The 26,533-nt window shown below is 40.2% G+C and overlaps 1 protein-coding gene and 1 long non-coding RNA gene across 3 annotated transcripts; both read right to left on the reverse strand.

The window, feature by feature from the left end:
• Window positions 1-1,755: 1,755 nt before the first annotated feature.
• LOC134881205 (uncharacterized) lies at window positions 1,756-17,370 on the reverse strand. Of its 2 annotated transcripts, XR_010168019.1 has the most exons (4): window positions 17,167-17,370; window positions 16,821-16,951; window positions 5,093-5,281; window positions 1,756-3,509 (listed from the first exon to the last, which is right to left on the reverse strand). It is a non-coding gene; the product is annotated as an uncharacterized LOC134881205 (long non-coding RNA). The 2 variants fall into 2 exon arrangements; XR_010168020.1 differs by lacking the exon at window positions 5,093-5,281.
• Window positions 17,371-18,678: 1,308 nt separating this feature from the next.
• foxa2 (forkhead box A2) lies at window positions 18,679-21,227 on the reverse strand. Its single transcript, XM_063908247.1, has 2 exons — window positions 20,938-21,227; window positions 18,679-20,303 (listed from the first exon to the last, which is right to left on the reverse strand). The coding sequence occupies exons 1-2, from the start codon at window positions 21,007-21,009 to the stop codon at window positions 19,119-19,121; spliced, it is 1,257 nt and encodes a 418-aa protein (XP_063764317.1). The 5' UTR covers window positions 21,010-21,227; the 3' UTR covers window positions 18,679-19,118.
• Window positions 21,228-26,533: the final 5,306 nt, after the last annotated feature.

Below are 26,533 nucleotides of genomic sequence, written 5' to 3' on the forward strand. Positions count from 1 at the left end.
CGGAGCTCCGTTAAAACAAAGCTGTCGATGCAGTCTGACGGTCTATTCGACGCTATTTTCATATTTCTGGAGTAATTCTACATTTTTTAACAAACAGAAATATTGTTTTCTGGCGACACTTTAAAATTTTACGAAGAAAAACTGTATTTTGGTATGAGGGCGCAGTGCCCCTGAAACCCGGTTTGACCAAAACCTATACTATACATACCTACTATAACATTGTGAAATACTGCAATAATAATTATACGGTACTTGAATTAAATTACAATTATTTAAGTTCTACTTTGATGCTGTATTCAGTATACTGTGGACTTAAAGCTCACTGAATAAATATAAACAAATTAAGGAAAGACATTTTTTTTTTATTGAAATATTGAACTGGATAAAAGCTGCCATTTAAAAAAAATGTTGAATAACAAAAAAAACAACTTTGAGTACATTAACCAAACTTATGTGAAGTTTATCACGCAAGTTGCGATAACGTTATATTTTCAACAAAATATTTTGCGGCCGTAAAAATACTGTAGTTTTAGCTCCTGCCTGTCACTCGGCTAACAATCAATACTTTCAGACCTTTAAAAGCCTCTAAAATGTGACCTTTTCCTAAAAGTCTTTAGCATATCATTCCAATTAAACTAGAAAAGTTAATAGATGCCCGCTCTCCACAATAAACCAGCATCTCCAAACAGGAGACAGGTATATTTTATTAGCGTTCTAGGGAATAGACAGACTGGCTGGCTGATGGGGCAGAGATAGTGCTGGCCCACTTAGTTAACAGAGTCTGGGGAGAGAGCCGTCCCTGCACTGACCCATGACCGCCATCACTGGCTGCTGGGTAATCTGTCAGCCCTAGCACACTGTCATTAAGTCTTTATCACTCTTCATAAAAGAAGAAGGCTAACTTTGAAGGACTTTTCTCTCAAATCTGAGATCTTAAATCACTTGATGTAATGATGGTTTTCTTTTTGTAGACTGCCATATCAATCAAATCACTACTAATCCTTGATATGTTGAGAAATGAGAGAAAATTACAAATTAAAAGAAAGGTTTGGATACAGGCCAGCTCGATCTGTTTCTTGATCAGCCCATTTCTAAGAGAAGCAGGTATAGCACAAAGGTCCTTCCACTCAAGGAGCCATTACTCATGAGCTACGCTTTCCATCGAAGCTGATTATTACTGTTTTTCTAGGTGAGGGCCTGTCAAAAGACAAGGTTAACGCAGTGCATTGCTGCTTAAAGCACACTTTGCTCTTTTCAAAATTTTACCATTGTGCCTGGCCAGATCAAAAGGCCTCTTTGAACATGTTGCTGTGTTCAATGAGCTTTCATGTCTTACCTCATTACTGGAAAAACTTTGCTTTGATTGAGCCGAGGTCTGAGCGGAGCTTGATCAGACAATGGAGCTGGACGACTTTCAGCGTAGCACAATGAGGAGGCAACAAAGATGTTGTCTCAAATCCCTCTCGAGATGTTTGGGCCCCCACGCTTTACTGTGGCCAACAAGCCTGTGAATTACAGTAAGACCCCTAAAAAGTGAGGATTTGTAACTCCTCTGATCAGACTCAGCTCACGACCAGTGGAGGCTAAATCCCAGCAGCAGAACAGGGGGTGAGATGAGCTGCCCATTTAAACTCTCTGTTAGTCCCTGGAAGAATGCTTTAAGTTAATTAAACTTAAGAATATGTCCATTTAAATAACTAAGGTCTGCACATTTAAAGTTTTTTAAAGACAACATTTCAAATAAAATACGACACCTTTCGTTTGAAATAAAATATTTTATTCATGCAAGAGTTTTTTATTTCTTAGAAAGTTCTAACATTTCGTGCCAGGGCACCAATATTCTTTCCAATCATTTTTTGGCAATAGAGCAAACAAAGCCTTGAGTGAATCCTTGGGTATACACACCCTTTCCTGACTCTGAGAATTATACTCCAAAAGTCAGAAAACCCAGACAGAAGTGACGTTTTTACTGAAGAAACAACTTTAGACCTTCTTCAGTGTCTGTCTTTCCATCACTTCTCTTCTCACACACCTTTTTCTCTTCTTTAATTTTTCTCTGTTTATGTCAGTTTTTTTTTCACTCACTCTTTGCAGCCTCCATTTTTCTGCATCTATCGCTCTCCCTTTTACAACTTAATTTCCTATCCTGCTGATTTAAACTGTTTGTTTTTTAAAAAAAATCATCTTCCAGCAATAATCCTGGCTTTATAGGCGCAGGTAATTGCAGAGTGTGAAACCAACAAGAGACAATATAAATATTTGAGTGATTTAGGGGAGGAAAAAACCTGTTCCTGTGACCTGGGCTGAGTAGAAAATTGAAAATGAAATAACTGCTCCTATTGTGAATTTTCCATCCTGATAATTTTTCTCCTTTCTTCGGAGGAGCCGGCCAATAAGAGCCAAGCTTTTGTTCCTGTTATCACACACTGTTCATTTGTCCACCAGCCGGAAAGCCATGTTAAGATAACGCCATCCTATCATCTGATTGTCTTATCAAAGTTGAGCTACACAGCACCCCCAGCCACTGTGAACAATCAGTCAGCCTGATGAAAAGGTTAAGTGCTCCAAACACCTCTTGTTTTGTTTGTGGTCAAAATTCAGAAGCAAAAATAAAGACTTTATTACCCATATTTAAGATGTATTTCTCACTTTGTGGTGTTTCAAAACACCATGGTTCATGTGTGCCAATACTCGAGCTCTCTTTAATTTTCTTATGGCCTCCGCATTTCAAGTGCAAGAGTGTGCAACCCTTAAACAGCATCTGACACCAGGGTCAGTGGAATTGCCCCACTTGAACTAAAAGACATTTAGTTTGGTTTGGAAAGTGAAAACCTTGAACACCATTCATTTGTTTGCTCTCCCACTAGTCATGACCACAACAAATGCCATCACCTCAAAGAAGTGGTCGCCCGTCCTCACTTTTATTTGTTTGTTTCTGTGGAGGGTGTGAGAAGTCGTGCTGTAGCGGACGTTGGACTTGTAATGGCTGGGGGGGGGGCTCTCTAGAACTAAAGCTTTGCAAGGAGAAAGCTATAGGGTGCTAGCAAACAAGTTAGCTAGCGGCAAATAGCGGGCAGGGGGGGTGGAGGTGGTGATAGTGATGGGAGGGGTGGGGATTCATTTAGCCAGGCATAGCTGCTCTTGTTTGTGGTTGTCCCTGACAGCGTCGGCAACGCTGCTCCAAAGCACCTGTGTTTGCTCACTAGCTTTCCCCCAATCTGCTCGAAAAATGCTGTGAGCATGTCACATGGTGGCCAGATAGCCTGGGCACCATGGGAATACAAAAGCCGGGGCTTTTAGAACAGTTAATCATTAATGGAGGCCTCTCTTTTGTTCCCATTCAGCCCCACACTGACAGAGGCTTTGATATTACATATGGCAGACAGGTCAGACGTAGATATGGCCAAGTACATCGACAGGGAAGTGCTCTCAGGTCGCTCGATGCAGGGTGATGAAAGTAGACGAAAAACCGCACAGGAAAAGTGTCCTTCAGAGATGGCCATGTGCATCTGTGAAGAGAGAACAAACAGGACAATCTTACATAACATTATATTTAATTGTACGTTGTTTTACAATATAATAAGCTGTTAACTCGTAGCGGTCGGTTGCTACGTAACATCAATAGCTCAACAAGTTTGCTTAACAACACTGGAAGTCTGAAGTTCCAAACAAAGTTGGAATAATTACAACAAATTTAAAATGACACTTTAGTCACTGATTGGCAGGATGGCAATAAGTCTTCCACACTATGAGAGGCCACTTTACCGACCCCACAATTAATTAACATGCCCTAATCTCAGTTTGCTCTCCATCTTGAACTGTCAATGAAAAGTCCAGGACTCATTTCACGCCTGTCAAAGTGGGCTTTATAACAGGAGGAAGAAAAAAAAGATTGCATGAACTTTCTTTCACAAAGCAGGGTTGAATTTATCTCGAGGGGAGATTAAGTTTACACAGCCACATTCTTATAAAGCACTAAAAGGGTCGGAGACAAACTCTTATCTGCCGTTTAACTCAGCATGCCAATGGCTCTTTATTGAAATTTAGTCATGACCCTGCACTAACCCCCCTCTTCCCCAGGGCTAATAATACTGTATGAGAGTTGGAGAGGATGGTGGGATCACAAACATTTACGGCTGAAAATGCAGCACAAGAGGAGGCAAAGTGGCCACTCAGCGCAGGATGCTTGGTGCGCCGGGAGTCAATCATTAACGTAGCACTTTTAGTGATATCTACTCTCTGGCTCTGAGTACAAGTCAAAAGATAAATGAAGGTTGTGTTTCAGGGAACGAAGTAAGGCTCCGACTTAGGTGCTTTGGCAAACATACCAGCCCACACATAAGTTTCTTTGAGACATTTTAGTGGTCCTGTTCTCATGTCAGAGTCTCACTTAGACAATATGTTCTCAAGCTGGCCAACAATAGCCAAATGACTCAGGTATGTGTTTGTGTTAGCGTCAATAAAGCACTTCCTGAAAACTATGGAAACCACTCTGCCTCTTAACCTTTCCAACGTCAAATAAAACTCACAATCTTTTTATACTTCCTTGTTTTTTTGATTTAATAACGCATTTTTGAAATTGTTATCTATATCAGATAACATGCCCACACAAAAAACGAACCCTCTGAATGAATTAGCTTTTTCTCACACTGAAATATACTTTTTATTCTATTTCTGCAGAGGTTTGACCAGAAAATAAAAACATGTTGTACCCTCTTCGTGATATGCGAGGGTCATAAATCTTCTCCCCACTTACATTCAGCTTGACTTCACTACAGTGTGTTTATTTGCTAACCCTGGTCACCAACGATAAGGGCCATTGGTGTCCCCAAACCCTAGCTTGCAATCTCTCTTTGTGACAACAACGCCCATGCTTCGACCAACACGTTTGCACTGTGCAGCCCACAATAAGGGGAAAATAAAGAACAAAACATAGGTGCTAATAAATCCTCTTTCTCTGCAATAAGGAAATAAATTAGGTTGAGCGCAGTCAAAGGAGGGGCTTAACAAGTGCATGCTTCAAACAAAAGTTCCTGTTTCAGGAGGGAAGGTGCATGGGTGATGGATGACTTGGCAAACATAGTTGACATACCTGGCCAATGCCATGGGCCGGTCACAACCCAGGACTGAGAGGGACATTGTGTAAGTGTTTGAGTGAGTGAGTGTGTGTGTGTGTGTGTGTGTGTGTGTGCTCTTCAGCAGCTATCCCTCTTCCCTCTGAGGCTTCCTCTCCCTCCTCTCTTCCACTCAGGCCGTGGGGATCACTTCAGTCAGCAGAGCCCTGTTTGACAGAGACACAGCCTCCATATAAATCCCATCCTTCTATTTATTTGATGTGCAGTTCTACTAGGACGCCTTCGATCCGTCCTCAGGGAACCCGCATCTCAAAACACTCAAATAGTCTGGGTGTGGCGATAAGCACCGGGCTTGAATTATACTCCCAAATTCCCAAATCCTTGTAGAGCATTGTTCCATAGCGTTTAAGACACATACACGGGAAGAAAACTGCCATATATGGACTGGAGAATTATTGTGAATTCTATTTTATATCCTTTATTGTTTTTACTTCAGTTCTAAAATGTGAATATATGGAGGGGAAGAATCTGTGGATGAGTGCAGTTTGGAGCGTGGGAGACGGGTCAGTGCAGTCTGGTGGATGAGTGGTAGACCTTTATGGGGAACACCCAGGAATGTTTAGTTAACTCGTCCGTCGCATTCAAGCATGTGTGTCAAAGGTGTTTACAGGGTGTTGACATTCACACATTGGCAGAGAGGTAAAGTGAATGGTGCAGCCATGTCTGGCTGAGCTAGGCCCTTAAAGCGTTCAAAAAAACTAATATGGAACATGGACTCGTAGTCAAAAAAGCAGAAACTGTGGCATTTGGAATAAATATGCTGAAAACACTTCTGCAATTTACTTCTCTCATTCATTTTGATTTTATTCATGCAAAAAATCCACTTCGTTTTTGCAGCAGCATTTTCAGCTAAAAAGCACTAACATAAAAATATCCTTACCTTTGCCATACACATTATTATTATTATTGTTATTTTACATCATGAAATATGCATTTTAAAAAGCACATTTTAATGATCTGGAAAAATATCAAAGCTTGTTGCTTCTACTTTTCTGTTTAATGGTTTGTCAAATAATTATTAAATCATTCATTCAAATGTGTAATGATGATACAAATTTTGGATCTAAATATTCAATTTAATTAATATTTTCTTTTATAATTTCATTTGAAAATAGTTTTTTTGTTTTATATTTTTGTTTTGCATATTCTAAAACCAGTCATGATTTTCATTAACTTGAATGCAGCCTACACAGTTTGTATTGCTGTTACTCAAAATAATCAGAATTGCATGACAATTCATAATTAGTTGGATCATTAATATAAACCAAGCAAAATGAATTTTAAAAATACATTTTGCTTGGTTTATATTAATGATTTTATAATATATTCTTTATTATATGTTCTTGTTTTATAAAAATACAATTTTTATTAAACAAGAACATATTGTGTTTAATTAATGTGTTTAAGACAAATAGGTTTAGTTTTGTTGTGTTGTGTACAAATTAACTCAATCTCATTTAAAAATGCAATAGAAAATGTCAGTCTCAAGTTCTTCTTCATTAATTTCTTTTTAATAACCATCTACCCTTTTTGTCATACAGATATTTTTGTTTTGTTTTTGTGTTTAAAATGCAAACATAGTGTAATTATTCTGATTGTAAATTTCATGATGTGAAATAACATGTTGAACCACTAGTAAAACGAACCTGATAATGTGTGGTTTAATTTCCCTTTTATGAGATGGCTTAGCAATAAAATACAATTGTCGAGTCATATATCCACTCGTTATAAAAAGGGCAAACATGAGATATGTAAATATAAATGTTGTTAAATGTTGTTCAACGCTTTAAAAGCTGCGCAACTCTAAATCACATTTCTAAATTTATGTTAAAACACAGTTTGCACTTTGTACAGTACTAAGTAAATATGATTTCCCATCTTACTCTTTCATTATTTTGTTTGTGGTTTTTTTTTTAGATAAAAAATGAAGCCTCTCTATTTTAATCCAACATGGGTATTTTAAACTATTGAAATATTATTTTAGACAGAGAGAAAAAAGTGTTGTTATTTAATCATTTCTAATTTAAAATATTATTAAATATATATAAACCTCAGAGTACATTTGTCTGAAGTGTCCAAACCATTAAAATAATATATATGAGAAAAAGAAAAATATTGAGTCTATATCTTTTAATAAAAAATGTCGAACACCAAAAAAATCCAATCACTGTCATTTTCCATAGAGGATATTCTTCCCTATGCAATAGGTTGCTAAAGCCAGCAAGCACAAGTCTGTCAGTCTGTCAGTCTGTCTATATGACCACCCACTGAGAGCTATGGTCCATGAAGAGAATAGCTACAAACAGCTCCATACTGACCTACAGGTGACCGAACCCCTAACCTGATAAAGTGCCGATACGTCCAATCACTTTAGGTCACATTTAGCAACTGAGCCGCGCTACAGGTATCACTCAGACTGCCATTGTTTAGGGTAATTGGAGGGGTGTTGTAAGTTTCCTACAGTATGACTCACACAGCTCTTTTCTCCACCCATGAATGCTGGAAGATTGTAGGTCACTGTGAACTTAAAAACGAAGTCCTCTCAACTCATAAATTACACGGCCACCGACAACCTTAAGCGCTGTTGAAATGCCTCGCACAGGGCTTTATTTCAGCGTTGGTGGAGCGTGAAGCTGAGAGCACCACCCCACAAGGAGCTGGGCTCTCACAGGCAAAAAAAAGATTTATCTTGCTGTACCTGCGGTCTGACATGCTGGCAAAACGCTGGTGGTGCACCAAAAAAAAGGTGGATGTGAAAACAAGCACTTACTGTTTCTTAATGATGTTGCTCTTTGAGGTATTGCTTCCGTAACGGGTCATACTTTTCTTTTTGTATGAGTGTGTGTGTGTGATTCGAGCCCTTGTGAATAAAGTCTGGTCTTAAATGTAAGATTTTCTGCCCCAAACAAAAGGGTTCTCCTTCCTGGGACCTGTCTTGGCACAGCTACTGGCACTTTGAAATCTGATCTGATAGATTAAGGGCTTAGCCATTAGAATAAACCATTGTGGAATCATCATAGTTTGTGTTTTCACCATTGCAGTGTATCTGTGTGTAGGTTTGAAAGAGCACACATAACCCAGGATGTTACTCTCTTCAAAGACTTTATAACTTTTTTTAAAATCGCTAAATATATATGTATTTCTAAGCAGTTATATAAATGTGACGCAGCCAGTGAATATCTTTTCTCAAAGGTTTTCCTTCACAACATCATATTGTGTAGAAATCATCCTCAGTCTGACCACCCAGGGGGTCCCTGACACCACAACCTTTACAGAGGGGGATGGGCGTGTGTGTGCATGTGCGTGTGTGTGTGTGTGTTTGTGTTTAAGCAAGTGTCTGCTCACATGCATGAATATGCTCCTTCATCTGATGTGTATTGATCCTCCGTTGACATCCCACTACTCTTCCTTTTTTATTTGTTTGTTTGTTGGTTTCAGATACATTTACTATTGTTATTTTATTCCCGGCAGACTTCAGCAGGGAGGCACGCTTGCTTCCATTTCCTGCCATGCAGACAACATAACATGTATTGAGTGTGAATACACATTCGCCGGAGAACTGGTCAATGTAAATGCAAACACAAACCAACAAACCAAAACAAAAGAGCACAATATGGATCCTTCTCTCAGCCAGAGGCACTACACTCGCTCTGTTTGCCCTCTCTTCTGGCTGGAGTTGCCATTAGGTCATATAATGACCACATCCCATTTCTTGCTCAAGAGCCCTCGTAGACTTTTCTGCCTTTGGCTGGAAAAGTACATCTTTGTCAGATTCTGGAAATGGGCCCCTCACTTCAAAAATTTCTTGCATCCCAAATCGAACTTTCTTTTCCAAACTACTCCAAACTGATAATTTTAGTCTTGTGCGAAAGCCACTTGGGCATCCTTATCGTGCTCTGTGCTTGACTTGTGCTGCCTCCTCTAAGAAGAGAAGAGGGGTCAGGCGTTATCCCCCCACCCCAGCCGTCACCCTGCCTTTTATGGCAAAGTGAGAGCGATTCAACCCCTAAACGAGTACACATGCTAAGGTGAACAGAGATACACACGCGATAACCCGTTCAATTAAACAACAACGTCATGGCAGGCAGAATGTGCACAGATAAATGACCATACAGTATGGCTTACAATGGGAATTAAAAGTATAGGGCAGCTGGGCTCTTATCTGGCCGGGGAAGAAGAAACCAGGCAACAAAGGGAGGCCTAAGACTAAGAGGCTTGATGCATGGGAAAGCCATGGGCCGGCCATTGTGGCTGCCCTTCTGCTGAGCAAATAGTCCAAACTGTTCATTCCCCATCTCCCATTCTCTCGCCGGTACATTGTTTGTGTCCTTGCATTTCATTCTGACTGGGGAAGATTGCTCTCAGGGCCAGTGAGCAAACAGTCCAGAAAAGAGCCAGCTATCTCCTGCCGTTCCCAGGAGAACTAGCATTTTTATTTCAGCTCCAAGCTGTCAAAGGATTGGAGAGTTTATGTCAGGATCCTGAATTAATTGCTTTAAGCCTCGGGGCCGACGCCGGCGTTTTTATTACCAAATGTTCGGTAAAATGTTTCCTAGCAAATTATGCAGCCCCCACCCCCAACCCCACCATCGCCTCTCTTGGTCGCCAAACATTTGGTATTTGATACATACAGGATGAGTTTCTGCAACAGAAATGATGTGTTTAGTTGTTGTGACAGCACAATGGTGTGAATAGTGATGGGCTATAGCACGGCTGTCAAGGATTTGGTGGAATGAAGGCAAACAGCAAACTTTTGTGTGTGTGTTTTTTTTTCTCTCTCCATGACGGTGGGTGCACGAGCCAAGCTTGGCAATAAAGTGAGCAAGCTTACAGATGCCTCAATAAACCATAGCTGTTCAGACATTTGGTGGACGGAGCTTTAAAGGGTCCAAACTGTCCGCTGAACTGCCAAACTGATTTCAGAACCGTCTGTCATCCTCATATCCATCCCATGGTACTGCTTACTTTATAACTATACTCAGTATATCCCATTTGGAAATGCAAAACTTCTATATATGCCTGCAAACTATAAATCCACCCTAACTCCATACTTCCACTTCCAACAACGTTTCTAGACAAATGTTCACATTATATTTTCTTAAAGTTACTCAACAGAGAACATAACCCAGTTGATACGGTGAAAACTTTTTGGCTTCTAAAACACTTTCCGATCCAGCCCATCAATCCCAAATATCCCATTTATCCTATGCTGACATTTTTTTTTTTTTTTATTACGAAAATTGCTGCAGTTTTTCTAAACGTCACTATGTTGCCTTATCTGCATGTTTTGTTTTCATTCTCTGTTGGCTCCTACATGAACGGGCCAAAAACAACACAGGGGCGCGCGATCCGACAGTTCCACTCTTCAAAGCTGCCGCACACCAATAACTGAACCCGGAGCCACCATCTGGACTTTGCTTTTGCTTGACAAAGATGCATCTGAAGGCGTACTGCACCATAGTATTTGCATCTTAAAGGCATTAGCGATATTTCCGCTTGAGGTTGTGCTATTTGTATAAATAAGCCCTATGACAAAATACCTGTCATTCACCAAACGCCTGCTACAACAACTTAAGACAGTGGTCCTCTGTTTCGTCTACTTTTCACACAAAAAGTTTGCATATGAAAATAAGATCCATGTGACATTTGCATAAATATATCAACTGTACGTGACACTACGACCTCAAACCGTGTAAGTCCACACAGTTAACTGTAACCAAGGTCCTCACTCCTGAATCATGATATATAGGAGATGCCCCTTTCCCCAATTATCTGACGGGCACTTCAAGATAAGGGTATCCCAGCTCGGCTCAATAAATCTGCCAGTTGACTCCTTAATCTGAGAGGATATTAAGTGTGATGTTTCTGTCAGCATCAAGCAGTCGAGGGTTAAATAGTGTGCATCAGGGGACTACTCTGCAGAGGAGAAAACATACATGCCTCATCCTTCACCATAATCTGCTCAACAGCCCTGTAGACACCTCCCAGCTTTCCTTCATCCTTCAACCGAGCATTCGCCTTTCCATTATAAATAACACAGCCATTTATATGGGATTAAATTGGGGATTAATTTGATTCAAGTCAGGGTATGGGAATTCATTAGTGAACTGACAGTGGCGCTATACATGGAGGGAATTTAATTTGATTGCCCCAAGGGAAGCACTATGGGGCACTGGGGCCGCAGAGAAATGGAGGTCTTAAAGACAAGGGGGGTTTTGTTCCTCACTTTAGATTTGGACACTTGCAAGGTGGCACATTATTGCTGTTGATGGGTTGTTATCACATTGAGAGCTGAAATGCTATTAGGTGAGAGCATCCTGAGAGGAGGGAGTTTGTCTGAAGAGAAAGAGATGTGGCCTCAGTCAGCTTGGATTAATAATAGTTCTTGACACTCGCATGACCGCGATGAAGTAAATACTGGTTTTTCCCACAGATTTTGCTCCCATTCATACGGTATTATAATGAGAACATTATTTGAATGTCAGTGATTCTCATGAATGTTGAAATGGCATATCTATCCCCGGCGTTCCAGACAAGCTGAGTGGTGTAAAGCAAGGCATTAAATTCAGCTCGGATGCAGATTACAGAATTCACCCCTGCAGAACACCATCTTGGCATTCTCTAAATTGGACAAGTCCCAATGTAAGATAGCCTATCACAGTGCACATGTCTGCATAGGAGAACATATGCAGGACAAAATATGCCGTAGTTTGTTATTCCGAGGACGGCACTGGGGGCACACGGGCTTGTTTGCCTTCGCTGTGAGAGGAGATTGGATTGGGGGTTTAAATGAATCGCTGGCGCACCACGTTTATAGGTTTCATTAACTTTTAATGAGTTGGGTGTCCTTCGCTGTGATTGGCTGGCAGAGCTCTGCTTTCACTTCCTGGAACTGGAGCTGAGGGGGAAGTGAGGAGATATTGCAGTATGTTGGCTTCCACGTTATGGCCATGTGCTGCTGAATGTGCCACAATGGGTGGAAATGGGTCAGAAGAGGGGATATAATGTGCTACCCTTCCAAAGCAGAAGCCCCAGATATTCATCAACACTGGCAAGCGCTGAATCTGAAAGCTGGAGGTATGGAGTCTCGAGGGGAATAAAGAAACCCTGGCAGATCAATCACAGCCAAGCAGGCATCCCTTTACCACAGCTGACTGACATATCGCTTTATGGTCGCTTTGCCAACAAGGTTTGATGTCAAAGTCAGGCTTGACACCCACTGGGAAATGCCTGTGGAATTACCAAAGAGGAGCATGAGTGCATGCATGCACACAAACATTTCCAGCAGTCAACCCAAGCAGTATTTCATATTTTTAGCATCTTTAATCTTCTTCCAATATAGTATCTTTCTGCCTGGTTGATCACACATCTATTATCTTGCATGGAGGGGTTTTTCTGTACGCTTTCTCCTTGAGAAGCTAATCCCCTCCTCCAGTGTGCGGCTGAGCCTCACTTCAGCACTCCCGAGAAACAAAGGTCTTGCCTGTCATTTCCATTTTATCTCCATCACATTGACATAACGTGGAAATATCCTACATCAGACATTTTATATCTCCTTCGCCCTTGATTGCACGTTTGAAACTTTGATTGGTTTTGTAAGGAACGGTTTGACTTGTCCTCCATTAGCATGATGACAGATGTGTTGCAATACTTTACAAGAATAAACACTGACCATCCATCCACTTCCAGGCATATAAAAGCAGCATGGTAGTGAGAGGCACCCCGTCCTGGCGTGAATGGATCGCCTTTAGGTCAGTGAACGTCCCACCAGCTGCTGCCTCACAGTACTCAATGGGCATTGTTGGCGGATCTCTCTCCTTCTCACTCTCTCTCTCTCAGGACATGAAGGAGTCCTACACTGGAATGTCACATAGTAGTGTCGGAAGAGTGCGGACACATCACAGCCAGCGGCCGCATTCTCACCCTGTCCATCCTGCCATCTCTCTTAAACACAGACACACACCTTTTCTTTCCATCATAACATAACCCCAGACTGACCTCAAAATGTCCAGATTTAGAAAATAACAGACACATCGGTCTATATTTTAAGGCCAAAGTGTTATATTCAATAAAGTGAACAGCAACCATTAAAAACTCGACTTTGTTTCTGAAAAATAGCAAAAACTGTCTCATTTTTGTAGCAACAAAAAAGAGGTTAAGATTCTGGCTTCCGTACACATTTGTAAATCCCTGAGCGTACTGTAGAATGAAAAATAAAAGAACAAACCTTTTACTAATATCTAGAAAATATTGTCTTTGCAACCAACATTTACCAATTTAGCAATAGTGTGATATGCATAATGCAAATGCTAATAATTTCAACTTGAAATAAAAATAAACTAATCCATCACCTCCTTTATTCAAGGCCATTAAGTCAAACAGTTATTTTCATGATTCCTGTTTAATTTATTCCAAAATAAGGCTATGTTGTTTTGACATGTTAAACTATTTTTCTTATTAAAAGTACAAAATCTCCAAGTTAACCTCAAAACTAAGCCAGTGCTCTTTTAGGCCTGTTCAAAGCCCAATATCTTAATTAAAATATGTGGGGAAAAATACATCAGTCTGAATTCCATTGATACATACATTACTTTTTATAATGTACAATGTAAAATTTGTTTTTACTACAGTTTTACTAATATTTCCACAATAAATACAAAACATAAATGAACATGAATGCATAAATGTAATTAAATATATGTATCTTTTTTAAAACCTCATGTGTACTAATTTGTTCAGTTTAGGCCTATAAAATCACAACAGGCTTTAGAAGGAAATTTGCTACTTTTGTTAGCTCCAGTTACAATTGAACATTTAATGATAATTTGTACATATACTGTAGTATAAGATATAGGTTGCCTTCCAAATGTGCATTTTCTCTGGTTATAATCCTAAATTCCCAGTAAACCAATTATCAATACTATATAATAATAGTCAATAATAGCAGCAGGAAAATATAACAACAATATTACAGTTGCAATGGAGGCCGAAACAATAATAATTTGGTTCAAATCAACTGACAGTTTTAAATCAAATAAGTCATCCATGGCTTGAATTGTTATCTTAATGTCCGTATATATTTCATAATAATAAAATATATAAATTGTCAAATGCTTCTGTTTTAACAAATATGTTTCGATATAAAACAAATTATTATACACTTACAATGAACATATGTATTAATCGGCGACAGATAAGTGCCCACTGGGACGCTGGACGGACGGAGGTGCTGCCGGGAGCGTCACCCCGGGACGGGCCCCTGCTGAGAAACCATGGGTGGCTTTGAGTTTTGACTTTGTGGTCTCTTTAATATACTGAGGGACGGCAGTTTGCCTTGCTAAGATATGGGATTAGGAGTATTTCTGCTGAAAGAGGAGTTAAGTCGGGCTAGTGTGGACGGTCCCTCCCCTGCAAAAGACTGAGACAGAATTACAGCTTGTTGGACCGGTGTCCCGCCGTCACCATGGAGACAGATCTACTTGGGTGTTCCAGTCTGCGAGCTGCATCGCGGAGCCTATAGGTGCGGCATGCGCCCTGCTACAGCTATAACACCATCTGACTGCAGGAAATCACTCCTCATTAATACTCAGAAATATAAGCCGAGCTATTAATGATGATTGAAGAGTTTTATCCTATTAAAGTATTCAGCAGCAAACTACCGTCATATCTTTTTGCTCCATACTGCCCTGAATGCAACTTGATATAACATTTCTCACATTTTTATACACATATAACACATGTACTTTTTTCGTGCGTAAAACTGCTGTTTGCAATAGTAGTGCCCTTAACCTGCTCTATTCAGCTGACGCCCATGGGTGGATGCTTTTATGGCTTATAGGATACTGAGTCATTCAATTAAAATAGAGGCCCAAACTCGCCTAGGCATTAAAATGCATCGCTGTAGGGTACATATCTCACTTCGGAAGTCTGCTACAATTAGATGCTATTTAAAGAAATGACAGGAAAAAAAAGTTAATAATTTATTGTTATAGGATAGATCTGCAACATATTTAGATTGTAAAAAAAAAGAATTTATAATGAGGAGACTTTCTCTTTAGGCTATAGATTTTCTCTTTTGTGAACTATGAACTATTTTAACAGAACTTTAAAATGTTTATTTCTAAGATTGTTCCTGTCAAATCCCACCAGCCATTCTGCCAGTGAAAGACGCGTCTAAACGCTTTGTGTCCTTGTGGGAACGAAGGTCTGATTTTCAGGCCTTAATCAAGATATATGCAAAAAACACCCGAAGAAATGCAAAGAAATCAGGTTAGCGGAGGATCAACAGGCTGCACCATCCTTTATTCGGTTGCTATAACAACAGATGTATAAATCATGGTGCCATGCTATAGGAGTTGCAGAGGTATCCTCCCTGATGGAAAGCCTGTACAAAGTTAGGAGATGGGGAAGGTGCAGCGATGTGGCCTCGGCGCACTTTTGTCCGCCAGTACAGATTGAGGTTGGTTACCTTTGAACCGGCAAAGCTCCAAAAGGCCATTCCCATCTCAGTGCGCGCCAGAGAGGGCTTGACTGGGGTTATCCTGCCTTCAAAGGAGCGGAGGAGAGCAGCGTCCGGATACAATTGTTTAATGTTGGCTAATGGACATTTTGAAGGGCTCTCCATCTACTTAAAATTTGGAGAAGCAAGTTAGCCAAATACGGCTTCTTGGACATTTATATTGTATCGAGAAAATTGCAGAAATATTATGAAAGCCTTATTTCATTATTACTATTATTATTGTTATTGTTGTTATTATTATTATTATTATTATTATTATTATTATTATTAATGATTACATTTGCAGTATTAATAGGCTTTAATTATGCAATGTATTTCTTTTCAAAAATCAGTGATAAATTACGATTGACATTTTAAGGATTATCAATGAGCATCGCTATTAAAGGTAATTTTAACAGCTATAATACGCTGTAATGAATTTCGATTTTGTACCCAGAGAAACGTTCATTTAATAAAAGCTTGCCATCACAAATCACGAGCTGTTTTATTTATGCTATATTTAAAATGTACTGATAAAAAATACCTTGGAAATAACAATATAGTAATAATAATAATCATAATATAAATACAATAAAGCAGGATAAGCGTCCGTGCTGCAGCAAAGCGTGCTTTCCATGACATCAGTGCAGCTGCAATGATATCAGTCAGCCGCACACTGCAAATAATACCCATTTTAAAAAGCCATAAATTACGTTCCCGGTGTAAAATCAATTCAGATTGGTGTTGTAATTAAGTCGTGTTTTTTGTAGTAATCCTGTCACATCATTTTGTTTTAAGGGATCCCCAGCACTTAACACAGATGGAATTATCCGATCCTCTTTTTGCTTTTTAAGTAACATGTTAAATGACAGTAAATCACCTGCGAGTGACAGGTTGTTTTTTTGCACTGCAGCAGGATCTCTCTCCATCTCGCTATACTCAAAGACACAGAAACTTGCAGCAGCCTCTATCACACAACCTGCAGATCCCCTCAGCTTTGCACCACCCTGTCGTGAAATCCAATACGTCTTCTGAATTTAGGATATCATCCACCACCACCACCACCGCCACCCTCCCCCAGCACCACCCCACTCCTCATGCATGTCCGGGAACGACCACCACTGCCTCCTTGCTAAAAAAAATCTTTAAAAATATAGAACATTATATAAAAGGAAAAAGCTTCATACCTGTGCAAAATAGCCGGTGCTTGTTGTTGGCAAGCCACACAGGAGCCCATTGTAGAAGCTCGCCTTCTGCCTTCTGCAAAGGGCTCCAGACATCACGGCATTTATTTGAGCTCAAACTCTGTCACTGTTGACTTTAGCACAAAGCAAAGATTTCACTGCCCTGCTAGTTAAAAAAAAAAGATTATTTTACAGAGATATCGATCAGTGTGCTATAAAAAAAATCAGCTTAGCATTATATGTCTAAAATGAATAGAACGAAATTTAATGTCTGTGTAAATTTACAGAGCTGCAGCGTCCTATTCAAAGTTTACACTTGTGCAATTTGGTTTGTGTGTGTACTCTATACCTATACGCGGGCATAGCCTCCACTCCATTGTTTACTGCCTTTGTTTATTCGCAGATCACGCTGTTTAAAGTACGATCTGTAAAGAGGGTCTGGAGAATAAACGCACTTTAGGCCCTACGTGTTCAGAAGGCGAAGGGGGTGTCATTTGGTTATAACGGAAGAACACAGATTTTCCCAATATAACTCCCCGGCCTTGGATTTGAGCTCAACAGGGAGGAGTTCGATTCTTTTTGGACGACAACTAGCCTATCTTATCTAATAAGAGGGGAGGGTCCAACTACTTTAAAATAGGGAGTAGACAATGGACCCCCAGATTGTCGGGAGAGAAGTTAGAGCATCACATTCAGGCTGCTCTGTTCCCAAATCAGCCCCTTTTACCAGCAACCATTCTCCTGCTCCACGGGGAGGCTGTTTTATGTGACAATGACACTTAATCTTAATCACTGATCTAAACTTTGTGTGTGTGTGTGTGTGTGTGTGTGTGTGTGTGTGTGTGTGTGTGTGTGTGTGTGTGTGTGTGTGTGTGTGTGTGTGTGTGTGTGTGTGTGTGTGTGTGTGTGTGTGTGTGTGTGTGTGTGTGTGTGTGTGATGGAGATCAACCTGGATGACTGGCAGGCATGCAGGCATGCTGTTTCGGTGGCAGTTCTAGATGGGTTTGAATGTGTGTCACTGTATGTGTGGGAATTTAAATGGCTGATTTAATGTTAGTTAACCAACTGTTCCACACACTCATCCTGTTAACTTTTTTGAAAGAGATGTAAGTGTTTTAATGATTTTAAAGTGTGTAATTTTAGTGTGCATATTTTCATTTTGAGTAGATGTTCTGTTTTATTTCTTGCTTTCTTCTTTCTGAAATGCGTCTATTTTACGTCACCCCAGTGCCAGCATTTTGCCAAGAGGCTGATGTGTTTGGATAAACTTTTCCCCCCCGAAATATCTCACTTTGCGTTCGGGATTAATAACCGTTTGTCTGTTTTGTTTACATTTTCCTAATGACAGATTGGGCGTATTGTTAGCGTTGTTGTCCAACAAATCTATTAATCCCTGCTGAAAAGATGCGCTTTATTTTAAAAGCACATGGATAAGAATGTGGTGTTATTAAATAGAAGATCGTGAATCTAGTGGCACTCTACTGTAATTCGTTCGTGTCATTATACATATGAATAAAAAGCTATATCTTGACTTTCGATACAAAGTAAATATTGTCTAAAGTAGTATTTTCCTGTGATACATTTAGTTTTTTTACATATAATATGGTAAATGTAAACTAATTTAAATGTAAGTTTTTCTTAAATGAAAATATTTTGGCCTAATATTTTTTTCATTTTGTTATATTAATTTATAGAATCAGAGTAGTTATTATAGTTATATAAGCTTATAAGTGAACCCTCAAAATGAATACAATTGCTGTAATGGTTGCATTTAATGTTACAGACGCGTGTTGCCTACTCTGTTGCATATAATAATAATAATGATAATAATAAAAATAATAATAACGGTCAAACACGAGCATTTTCAGAAAACAAAACCAATACCACTTTAATATAGATTCTGTTCTTGTCACTACAAGAATACACATATACAAGCCATAAATAGGAATTACACAAATGATTGAAGAAATCCTGCGGTGGCATTTTAAATTCATTTAGGAATCCAGGGTTGCAGATGGAGGCTATTTTACAGCAAGTCGTTGTTGTTGTTTGTCTTTGGGGTCCACTCCTGAAGCCGACTTCTGAATAGATCTCATCACATTATCATTAATTTGCATTATTAATATTATCATCAACATCCTTTCTCAAAATAATTAGCCTACTAACAAACTCGACAACTAAAACGGTGGGAAACGTCAAAAATATTTGAAATACATATTGTACACAAACTCTATATTTTTTTTTACAAATGTACAAATTGAAGGGGAAGAAAGTCCGCATCACACGTGAGGGTTTCAGAGTTTATGAGGAGTTCATGATCGGCCTGGAATACACGCCCTGGTAGTAAGTTGTATCAGGTATGGAGGAAGAATCCAGCCCGGCTTTCCCCGCCATGGAGCCCATCGAAAGAGCCCCGGCCATGGGAGAGCCATAGCCGGAGTAATGCATTACCTGCTCGTAAGTTTTTAGGTCCATTTTGTGATGTTGCTGCTCCGAGGACATGAGGTTATTTATGGAGAACGGGTGGTTGAAGGAGTAGTGGTGCTCCGGCTTCAGGTGCGCGTCGTGCGCCAGGACCGAGTGATGCTGGGAGTGGGCCATGAGGTGCTGAGCCTGCGACACCGGGGAGGGGGCGGTGTGCTCCGGGCTCAGGGCCTGGCTTGCCTTCATGTCCGACAGGGACCTCTTGTGCTCCCCGGAGGAAGAGTTGGAGTGCGGGGACTCGTTGCCGTTGCAGCTCTCGGAGCTGCTGTTGGAGGAGCCTCCGTCTCCACCTTTCCGGCCGCCCTCCTTCTGGTTCATCTTCTGCTTATCGCACTTGAAGCGCTTCTGCCTCCTCAGGTAGCAGCCGTTCTCAAACATGTTCCCGGAGTCCGGGTGGAGAGTCCAAAAGGAGCCCTTCCCAGGTTTATCCGGGGACCGGGGAACTTTTAGGAAACAGTCATTGAAGGACAGAGAGTGGCGGATGGAGTTCTGCCAGCGCTGCTGGTTCTGCCGGTAAAAAGGGAACAGGTCCATTATCCACTGGTAGATCTCGGCCAGGGTAAGCATCTTGCTGGGGGACTGCTGGATGGCCATGGTGATGAGGGAAATGTAGGAGTACGGGGGCTTGGCGTGCGTGTAGCTCCTGCGGTAAGTCTTCGGGTCTCTGGACCTGTTGATGTTAGACTGTCCGTAAATGGGGCTCATGGCGTTCATGTTGGTGTAGGATGTCAGCGCGTTCATGGAGGAGGGCTGCGCCGTCATGGGGCTCATGCTGGGGCTCAGGGCAGCGCTCATGGCCGTCATGCCTGCGCCCATGCCGTTCATGGCTCCGGTGCCCGGTGACATGCCGGTCATGGAAGGACTCATGCCCGTGTTGACGTATGACATGTTCATGGAGTTGGCCGTCATGTTGGCCGGGTTGCCCATGCCGGACATGCTCATGTAAGTATTCATAGAGTTCATTCCCAGGCCCGTGTTCATGTTGCCAACCGAGGTGTAACACTGTCAGTAAGGAAGAGAGAATCATCAGTTTCAGGTGGCACAACAGTGAGGAAATAAAAACTATAAATATTAACACAGTTTTCATGTTAGCCTTATACTGAACATGATAGCCTTATTTCGAAATAAGACGCCAATTATTTTAAGAGGGCACTGGTTCGTAAAGGTAGATATTGACACATATGCGTTTGCTCTTGCGTAAAATAGTAGAACAAATAAAAACGCAGATGTATGTCTAACTACTACATTCAGTTTAATAATCTGCAAAAAAAGGCACATGTCGACGAGAATGTGACTGTGTTCACCCTCAAACAGCGACTGTAACACAAGTATTAAAACCAATCTCCCCAAATCCAAACAGCTTGGATGTTTGTCGAGTTGAAACATTACAAAATAATCAGATTTAGTAAAGATACCTATAGATTTATTAAACATAATCAGAGTTAAAAGTTCACCCCCCTTACATGTCAAGCAACTTTGTTAGGATAGCGCGCTACGTGGAGATGGGGGGAGGATTTGGAGGCGCCTCAAGTCAATATTTGATCACAAAGTTAATATTATCTCAGGGCTAATATTGAGTTGTATAAAATGGGATTGGCTTTAGACGAGGAAAAAAATATATATTTAAGGTACCCACCTCGGGCTCTCCGTAGTAGGTGCTCCAGTCGGTGTGTTCGTGTCCTTCCATTTTAACTGCTCCAAGCATCATGGAGGACTTTTACCATGCGTCTCCCAGCAGAGGGAAAAGCCAAAAGTCTCTCTAATAGCAGGTGACAGGGGACCACCGAGTGTATGTGGGTCGTCGGTGTCCCTTCGTCAAGCACTGGCGTTGATGTGTGTCTTATGGAGCCAGCCGTGAAACGCGTCTGTCAGTGAGTGCAGTTCAAATGACGCTCCGTCCTGCCTGTTAACGCTGTGATATAGCTCTGTGCGCCAGGCAAGCCTCCAATCCCTACTTCTACGCCTTGGGCCCTATTTGAATAATCTCCTCGCACCTAGGCGTGAGACTCCTCAGGCTCCCCCCCCCCCCAATTGTACTACACCTGCACCGACTGAAAAGAACAGTTCCTTATGAAAAGCTTCATTATAAACTAATCTTATTGTCATTTTTTGGCTGAGGCTAGGAAAAAAGGAGTTTAAAAGGACTGTTTGGCGCGTTTCTTGTGGTGTGCTTTTCATTAAGCATATCCTCATCCAACGTGCGTATACCACTTCAACTGAGCTGGAATCATAAAGTGTTTTTTATTGCCTTGTGTTCAAGGAATTTGTACCATAAACCTGTGTACAAGTGTTATGATTGTTACACTTAAAAAATAAAAAATAAAAAACCCGAAGGATTTAGTTGAGGGTGGTCCATCGTTACAAACGTACTAATAATATAATATTTATCAGTTGTTTAATTCACATTAATCTATTTTAAATTCATTATGTTTTTTAACCAGCCGAGAGAAATTATGCCTGATGTTAGCCTGCATAAACGCACGTGCACTTTAGTACGACATTTAAATGATGTTCGCTCCCTGATGTTATTGCCATTTCACCACCTTGCCCCAGATGTTCAACAACCATGCTCTTATTCCACTTGGTTCTGCATCATTATCATTTTTAAAGTGTCTTTTCATCCAATCATTTCACTAATATGTGCAAGAAAATAATATAAATATATATATTTATCCTGCTTTACCAACCCAGATGTCAGAATTACTGTTTCTAAATGTTTTAATTAGTGTTGAATATGCCTCGCGTAGCTTCAGAGCGCCCTCTGTCGCCCACTGCCTGCAACTGGCTCTGCTGTTTAGTGGCACAAAAACTCATTATTTAAAAAATCCGTAGGCCTAACACATTTAAAGAATCGATGGACCTTTTTTCAAAAATATGCTTTTTTTGACATGGTTTTTGGCAATTAAAGGAGAGAAATAATTGAAGCTACCAAAAACAATGAACTAATTTACCCAGTTTGTAGTTTTCTTGACTGAATGATATAATTCTGAATCGTGCCAGGCCACAATGTACGTAAAAAAGTAGGCTTGCACGTAGATTTATGTTTTTTTTGTGGCACTCTTTATATACTATAATGTGTATATCTGCAGTCAGAGTGTGAGGCGGTTGTGGAGGCCCTTGTTTCTCGCAGCTTGTAGTACAGTATTTGTATGACACAAACATCAAGGTGAGGCTGCAGTCCGCTGCCAGCCACGTGTCAGTAGTGGTACATCTATTTGACTGCATATTTACGCAAGAGCATAACTATCAGTATAGAGGCCCATTAGTAAAGGCGAGTAAACCTGTCGTGTTGACGAGGGACTAACAGAGTCTGCTTAACTTGGAAATGAGATCATGAGAAAAAGCTGTGTGTGCGTGTGTATATTTGAGGATTGGGGATTTTACCACAGAGAGCAGGATATGTCAAATCTGCGGGTTGTCTCAGTCAACACTCGTTTTAATGGTATTATTTAAAACGACATTACTTTCATAATGGTCAAACAGTTAAAGCAAATAAACATCTAACATTTTGGATATTGTATTTATATAATTTATTTATGGGTAGATATTTGGAGGGGGTTGGAAATAAAACTGTAGGGCTTAAGCCAGAGCATGTGGATTGTCATATAAAATACTTGTATATCATGATTAATGTTTGTAGGTTTTTTAAAACACACTTTCACGTTATATTTACACATATTTTTGCTCAACAAAAATGTAAGATGTCTAAGACTCAATGTGCATTTATAGGGTAATGACTATTGTGTTACATAAGAATACAGTTTATTTAAATGTAAACAAAAAAAAACATGACAATTTTACTCAAATGTAACAAACGTATGTAGGATACTAGATATTTACTTAAACCAACCTCCCTGTTCCCAACCAAATCAATAGTACATTTGAAAACACCACCATGTCATGCAGTCATTACAAAATTAGAGACATCAAAATCCTCAGTGTTCTAAAAGGGTCCTTGACCCACATGACATTCTGTTCTGAATGAGACATGTTGCTAATTCCACAGTTAATCATCAACCGGTCCACAGTCCCTCCACATGAGTGAAGGTCACATTTTGGATTTGGTCAAAAACAAAAAACTTCAGAGAGTACCTTGTGCAGTCACTCTATCACTATATGTATGTGTTGCTTATTTATTTTATGGGATGTGTGTCCTAACTGAGTGTCCCTATACAACAGGTGCAAAGGGAAGTCACTCCAGGACAATATTATCCTGAATACTCTTTTAAATGTGGTACCCAAAAGTACGACAACATATATAACATCTCCACCAAACAAAAGTGCGAAATTAGCAGGAATATATCCAGAGATATTAAAAAATAAATAATGTAGACCTTCAGGAGCTGGTATAAGAGATGATCATTTTTTGTATTTCTATGTGTTATGGCAATTACAACATTGTGCAACTTAGTCATCAACAAAAAAAATAGCTGTAGATGTTCTGAAACTTGTAAAAGTGACGGCTTTATGGCTGGAAGTCCAGTAACAACTAAAATATCCCAAATCCAACATTACTGCATTATACTCGTATTTAACAATCAAACATACAGTATTTAGTCTTGTTATTTTATAATGAAATATTGAAGTTGAACTCCTGCCAAAGATACAAACTGCGTATAATGGAATGGAAATAGATTATGATTTGTCCATTTTAAGACAAATATTCCACTTTTTGTTTTAAATAAGTGTCAGCATTATTTGTCTGGCATTTAGTCAATGCACAGTTCTTGTTTGGTGTGTTGATTTAAAATCCTTTTATAATTGTATTATCGTCATTTATGTGGAACTATTTCCATTATGTCTGGACAATTAGCATATAACAAAGTATAGATCACATGGTCAAATTAAAGTATAACCCTTTCAATGCTGTATTTAATCTAACAAATACCTTTTAAATAGTTTAGCACATTCATTGAAGCCTTCTAAAAGCTGCCGCTGCATTTATTGTTGATCATTGTGTTCCCAGCTCATGCTTTTACAAACCTGAGCGCACACTGGAAAAATAACTGCAATTACTTGATAACCTAAAGCAGCACAGTGTGTTCTTGAAAAGCTGACATGTTGCCAAAGGGATTACTTATCAAGTATCCAGACCAGTATGGTGTCCCTTATGTCTCCTCTGTCTGGGGGAGTTTTCCCAATTTGCTTATCAATTAGTCTCCATGATGATCAGCGTTACATTTCACACATTGAGGCGTCATTCCTTTACCGGTTATGATGAGTACAAACAGTAAAGAATTAAAGTTTAATGAGTCAGTTAAAGAAGCGAGAGCACAAACACCTGCATCAGCAAGGCCCTAAAAATGGCACCACAAAGAAGAGTTTCCTTGAGCTGATGCTGTTGGGTGACTGGTGGTGGTGGGGGGGATTCATGGGTGCAGGGCTCCCTGGTCTGCGAGAGGAAGGCGGAACATTCCTTCAAACACCCAGGAGTTGTTGGCAGGAATGTGTTAAGTTTCAACTTTCAAAGTGAGGATTTTTTTTTTCTTAAGAATGTCCTTTTTTTGGTGCCTTTGTATCCATTCTAGTGGCCACAAAACAGCACAGGGCAAAGGGTTAAGCATGTAATTCATCAAAATAAAATTAATAACGAGAGAGTCTTCCTCTTAGAAAGTGCTGGAGGAAAAAAGTGTTTGCTGCCAACTTGCCTGTGGTGACAGTAAACATTCCAGAGCCGGGCTGGAGTTTGGACTCGCCATTATCTGCCACAGCTGTGACAACTCCTGTTGGCCGCAGGTTTGTGGCTGGCCACACTATGTTTACCTGGAAATGAATCTGAAAAGCGGCCGGACTGGGAAGGCACACAACCCCGGCTAAATAAAAACCAAGAGTGGTCATTGCAACGAGGCGCGGGGTGGGAGGGGAGTCCAACGTTATTGCACTGGCCCCAGTGGGTCAGGGAGCAAACACAGGCGTAAACGAGCTAAGGATATCCTCAAATACGCACCTTTTGATATTGAGAGGAATGTGGCGGGGAATGCTATTCGATATGGTTTATGTTGACTGTATCCAGGGCGGATTCAATACTTGTCTCTTGTCATGGTAAAGGAGCCTATGTTGACGGCTGCCCTTCATTTATCAAACAAGGTGACAGTTTATCTATTAGACCACAGGAGGAGATGGTGGGATCCCAAGAGATGAGCAGATCAGATGACACTGAAGAAATTAGAGTCTTTAAGAGGTCACATTGTAGAGTTAAAACACATTAATGTACCACTTTCTTATAAGAAAGTTCCTTTCCCTGCAGCTGGACGAATAAAAGATTTCTCATTCTGATAAATTCTATGCTAATTCCTTATAGATTAGCTCTATGCATAATAAACTAGCTTTTAGGTTCCACTATTGCGATTAGCCCACATAATTCTAAAAATGGGCTGCACATGACAGGGATCAAAACCTCTATTTCTTTATAATTTATAAATGCATCTGGATGGATTATTTGAAAAGTGAGAACCCATGAGTGTTAATAAATGATATAAGTACAAATTGAAAGAGTAGCCAAATTGTTTTTTCACAACCTGGCAACCCAAAAATCAGAAATCTTAGAATTACATGTTACATGACATTACATTACATTTCACTTGGCTGATGCTTTTATCCAAAGTATCTTACAATAAGTGCAAAAAGATAAAGAATCAATCTCCGAACAACAAGGAAAATATTGATTTATTAACCAGTATTTAATAGTTTAGGTGCAACTTCTAAGCAGTTTATAAAGGGTGTAAAGTGGATGCCTTATTCAATACATTTCCAAACTACAGACATAAGAATACTTGAAGAGTTACTTGATCCATTTAAAATGAAAAAACACTTCATCTGTGGTATCTTCTTTACGTTTTATATTCCCCCCACTCTGACTCAGATCACACGCCATGGTTCCTTGCAATGTCTGAACTTTGAAGGCAACGTGGATGGGATGTGTATTAGAGCCAAAAGATTTAATATCACCAAATCAGCACATTGTTATTCATTAGTGGACCAACTGCAGAGTCAATACACATTTAATCACAGACTGAAGGCAATTAAAACAGGAGGGGGGCCAGTAGTGCTATGTTAATTAAAGTGCCAGGCTCCCATGGGAAGCCCTGAGTCTAAATATCACTACAATCAGGCCCGTGCCATAATCCATGATGAGCTATTGCCTTTCACACCCGGGCCGTCGGCCTGTCAGATCCACGTCAGCGCGGATGGGAGGGCAAACCTGCCTGGTGATTAAAAAGTTGTGTATCGGT

This window comes from Eleginops maclovinus, chromosome 19, assembly GCF_036324505.1.
Source record: "Eleginops maclovinus isolate JMC-PN-2008 ecotype Puerto Natales chromosome 19, JC_Emac_rtc_rv5, whole genome shotgun sequence".
In the NCBI taxonomy this organism is placed as follows: domain Eukaryota; kingdom Metazoa; phylum Chordata; class Actinopteri; order Perciformes; family Eleginopidae; genus Eleginops; species Eleginops maclovinus.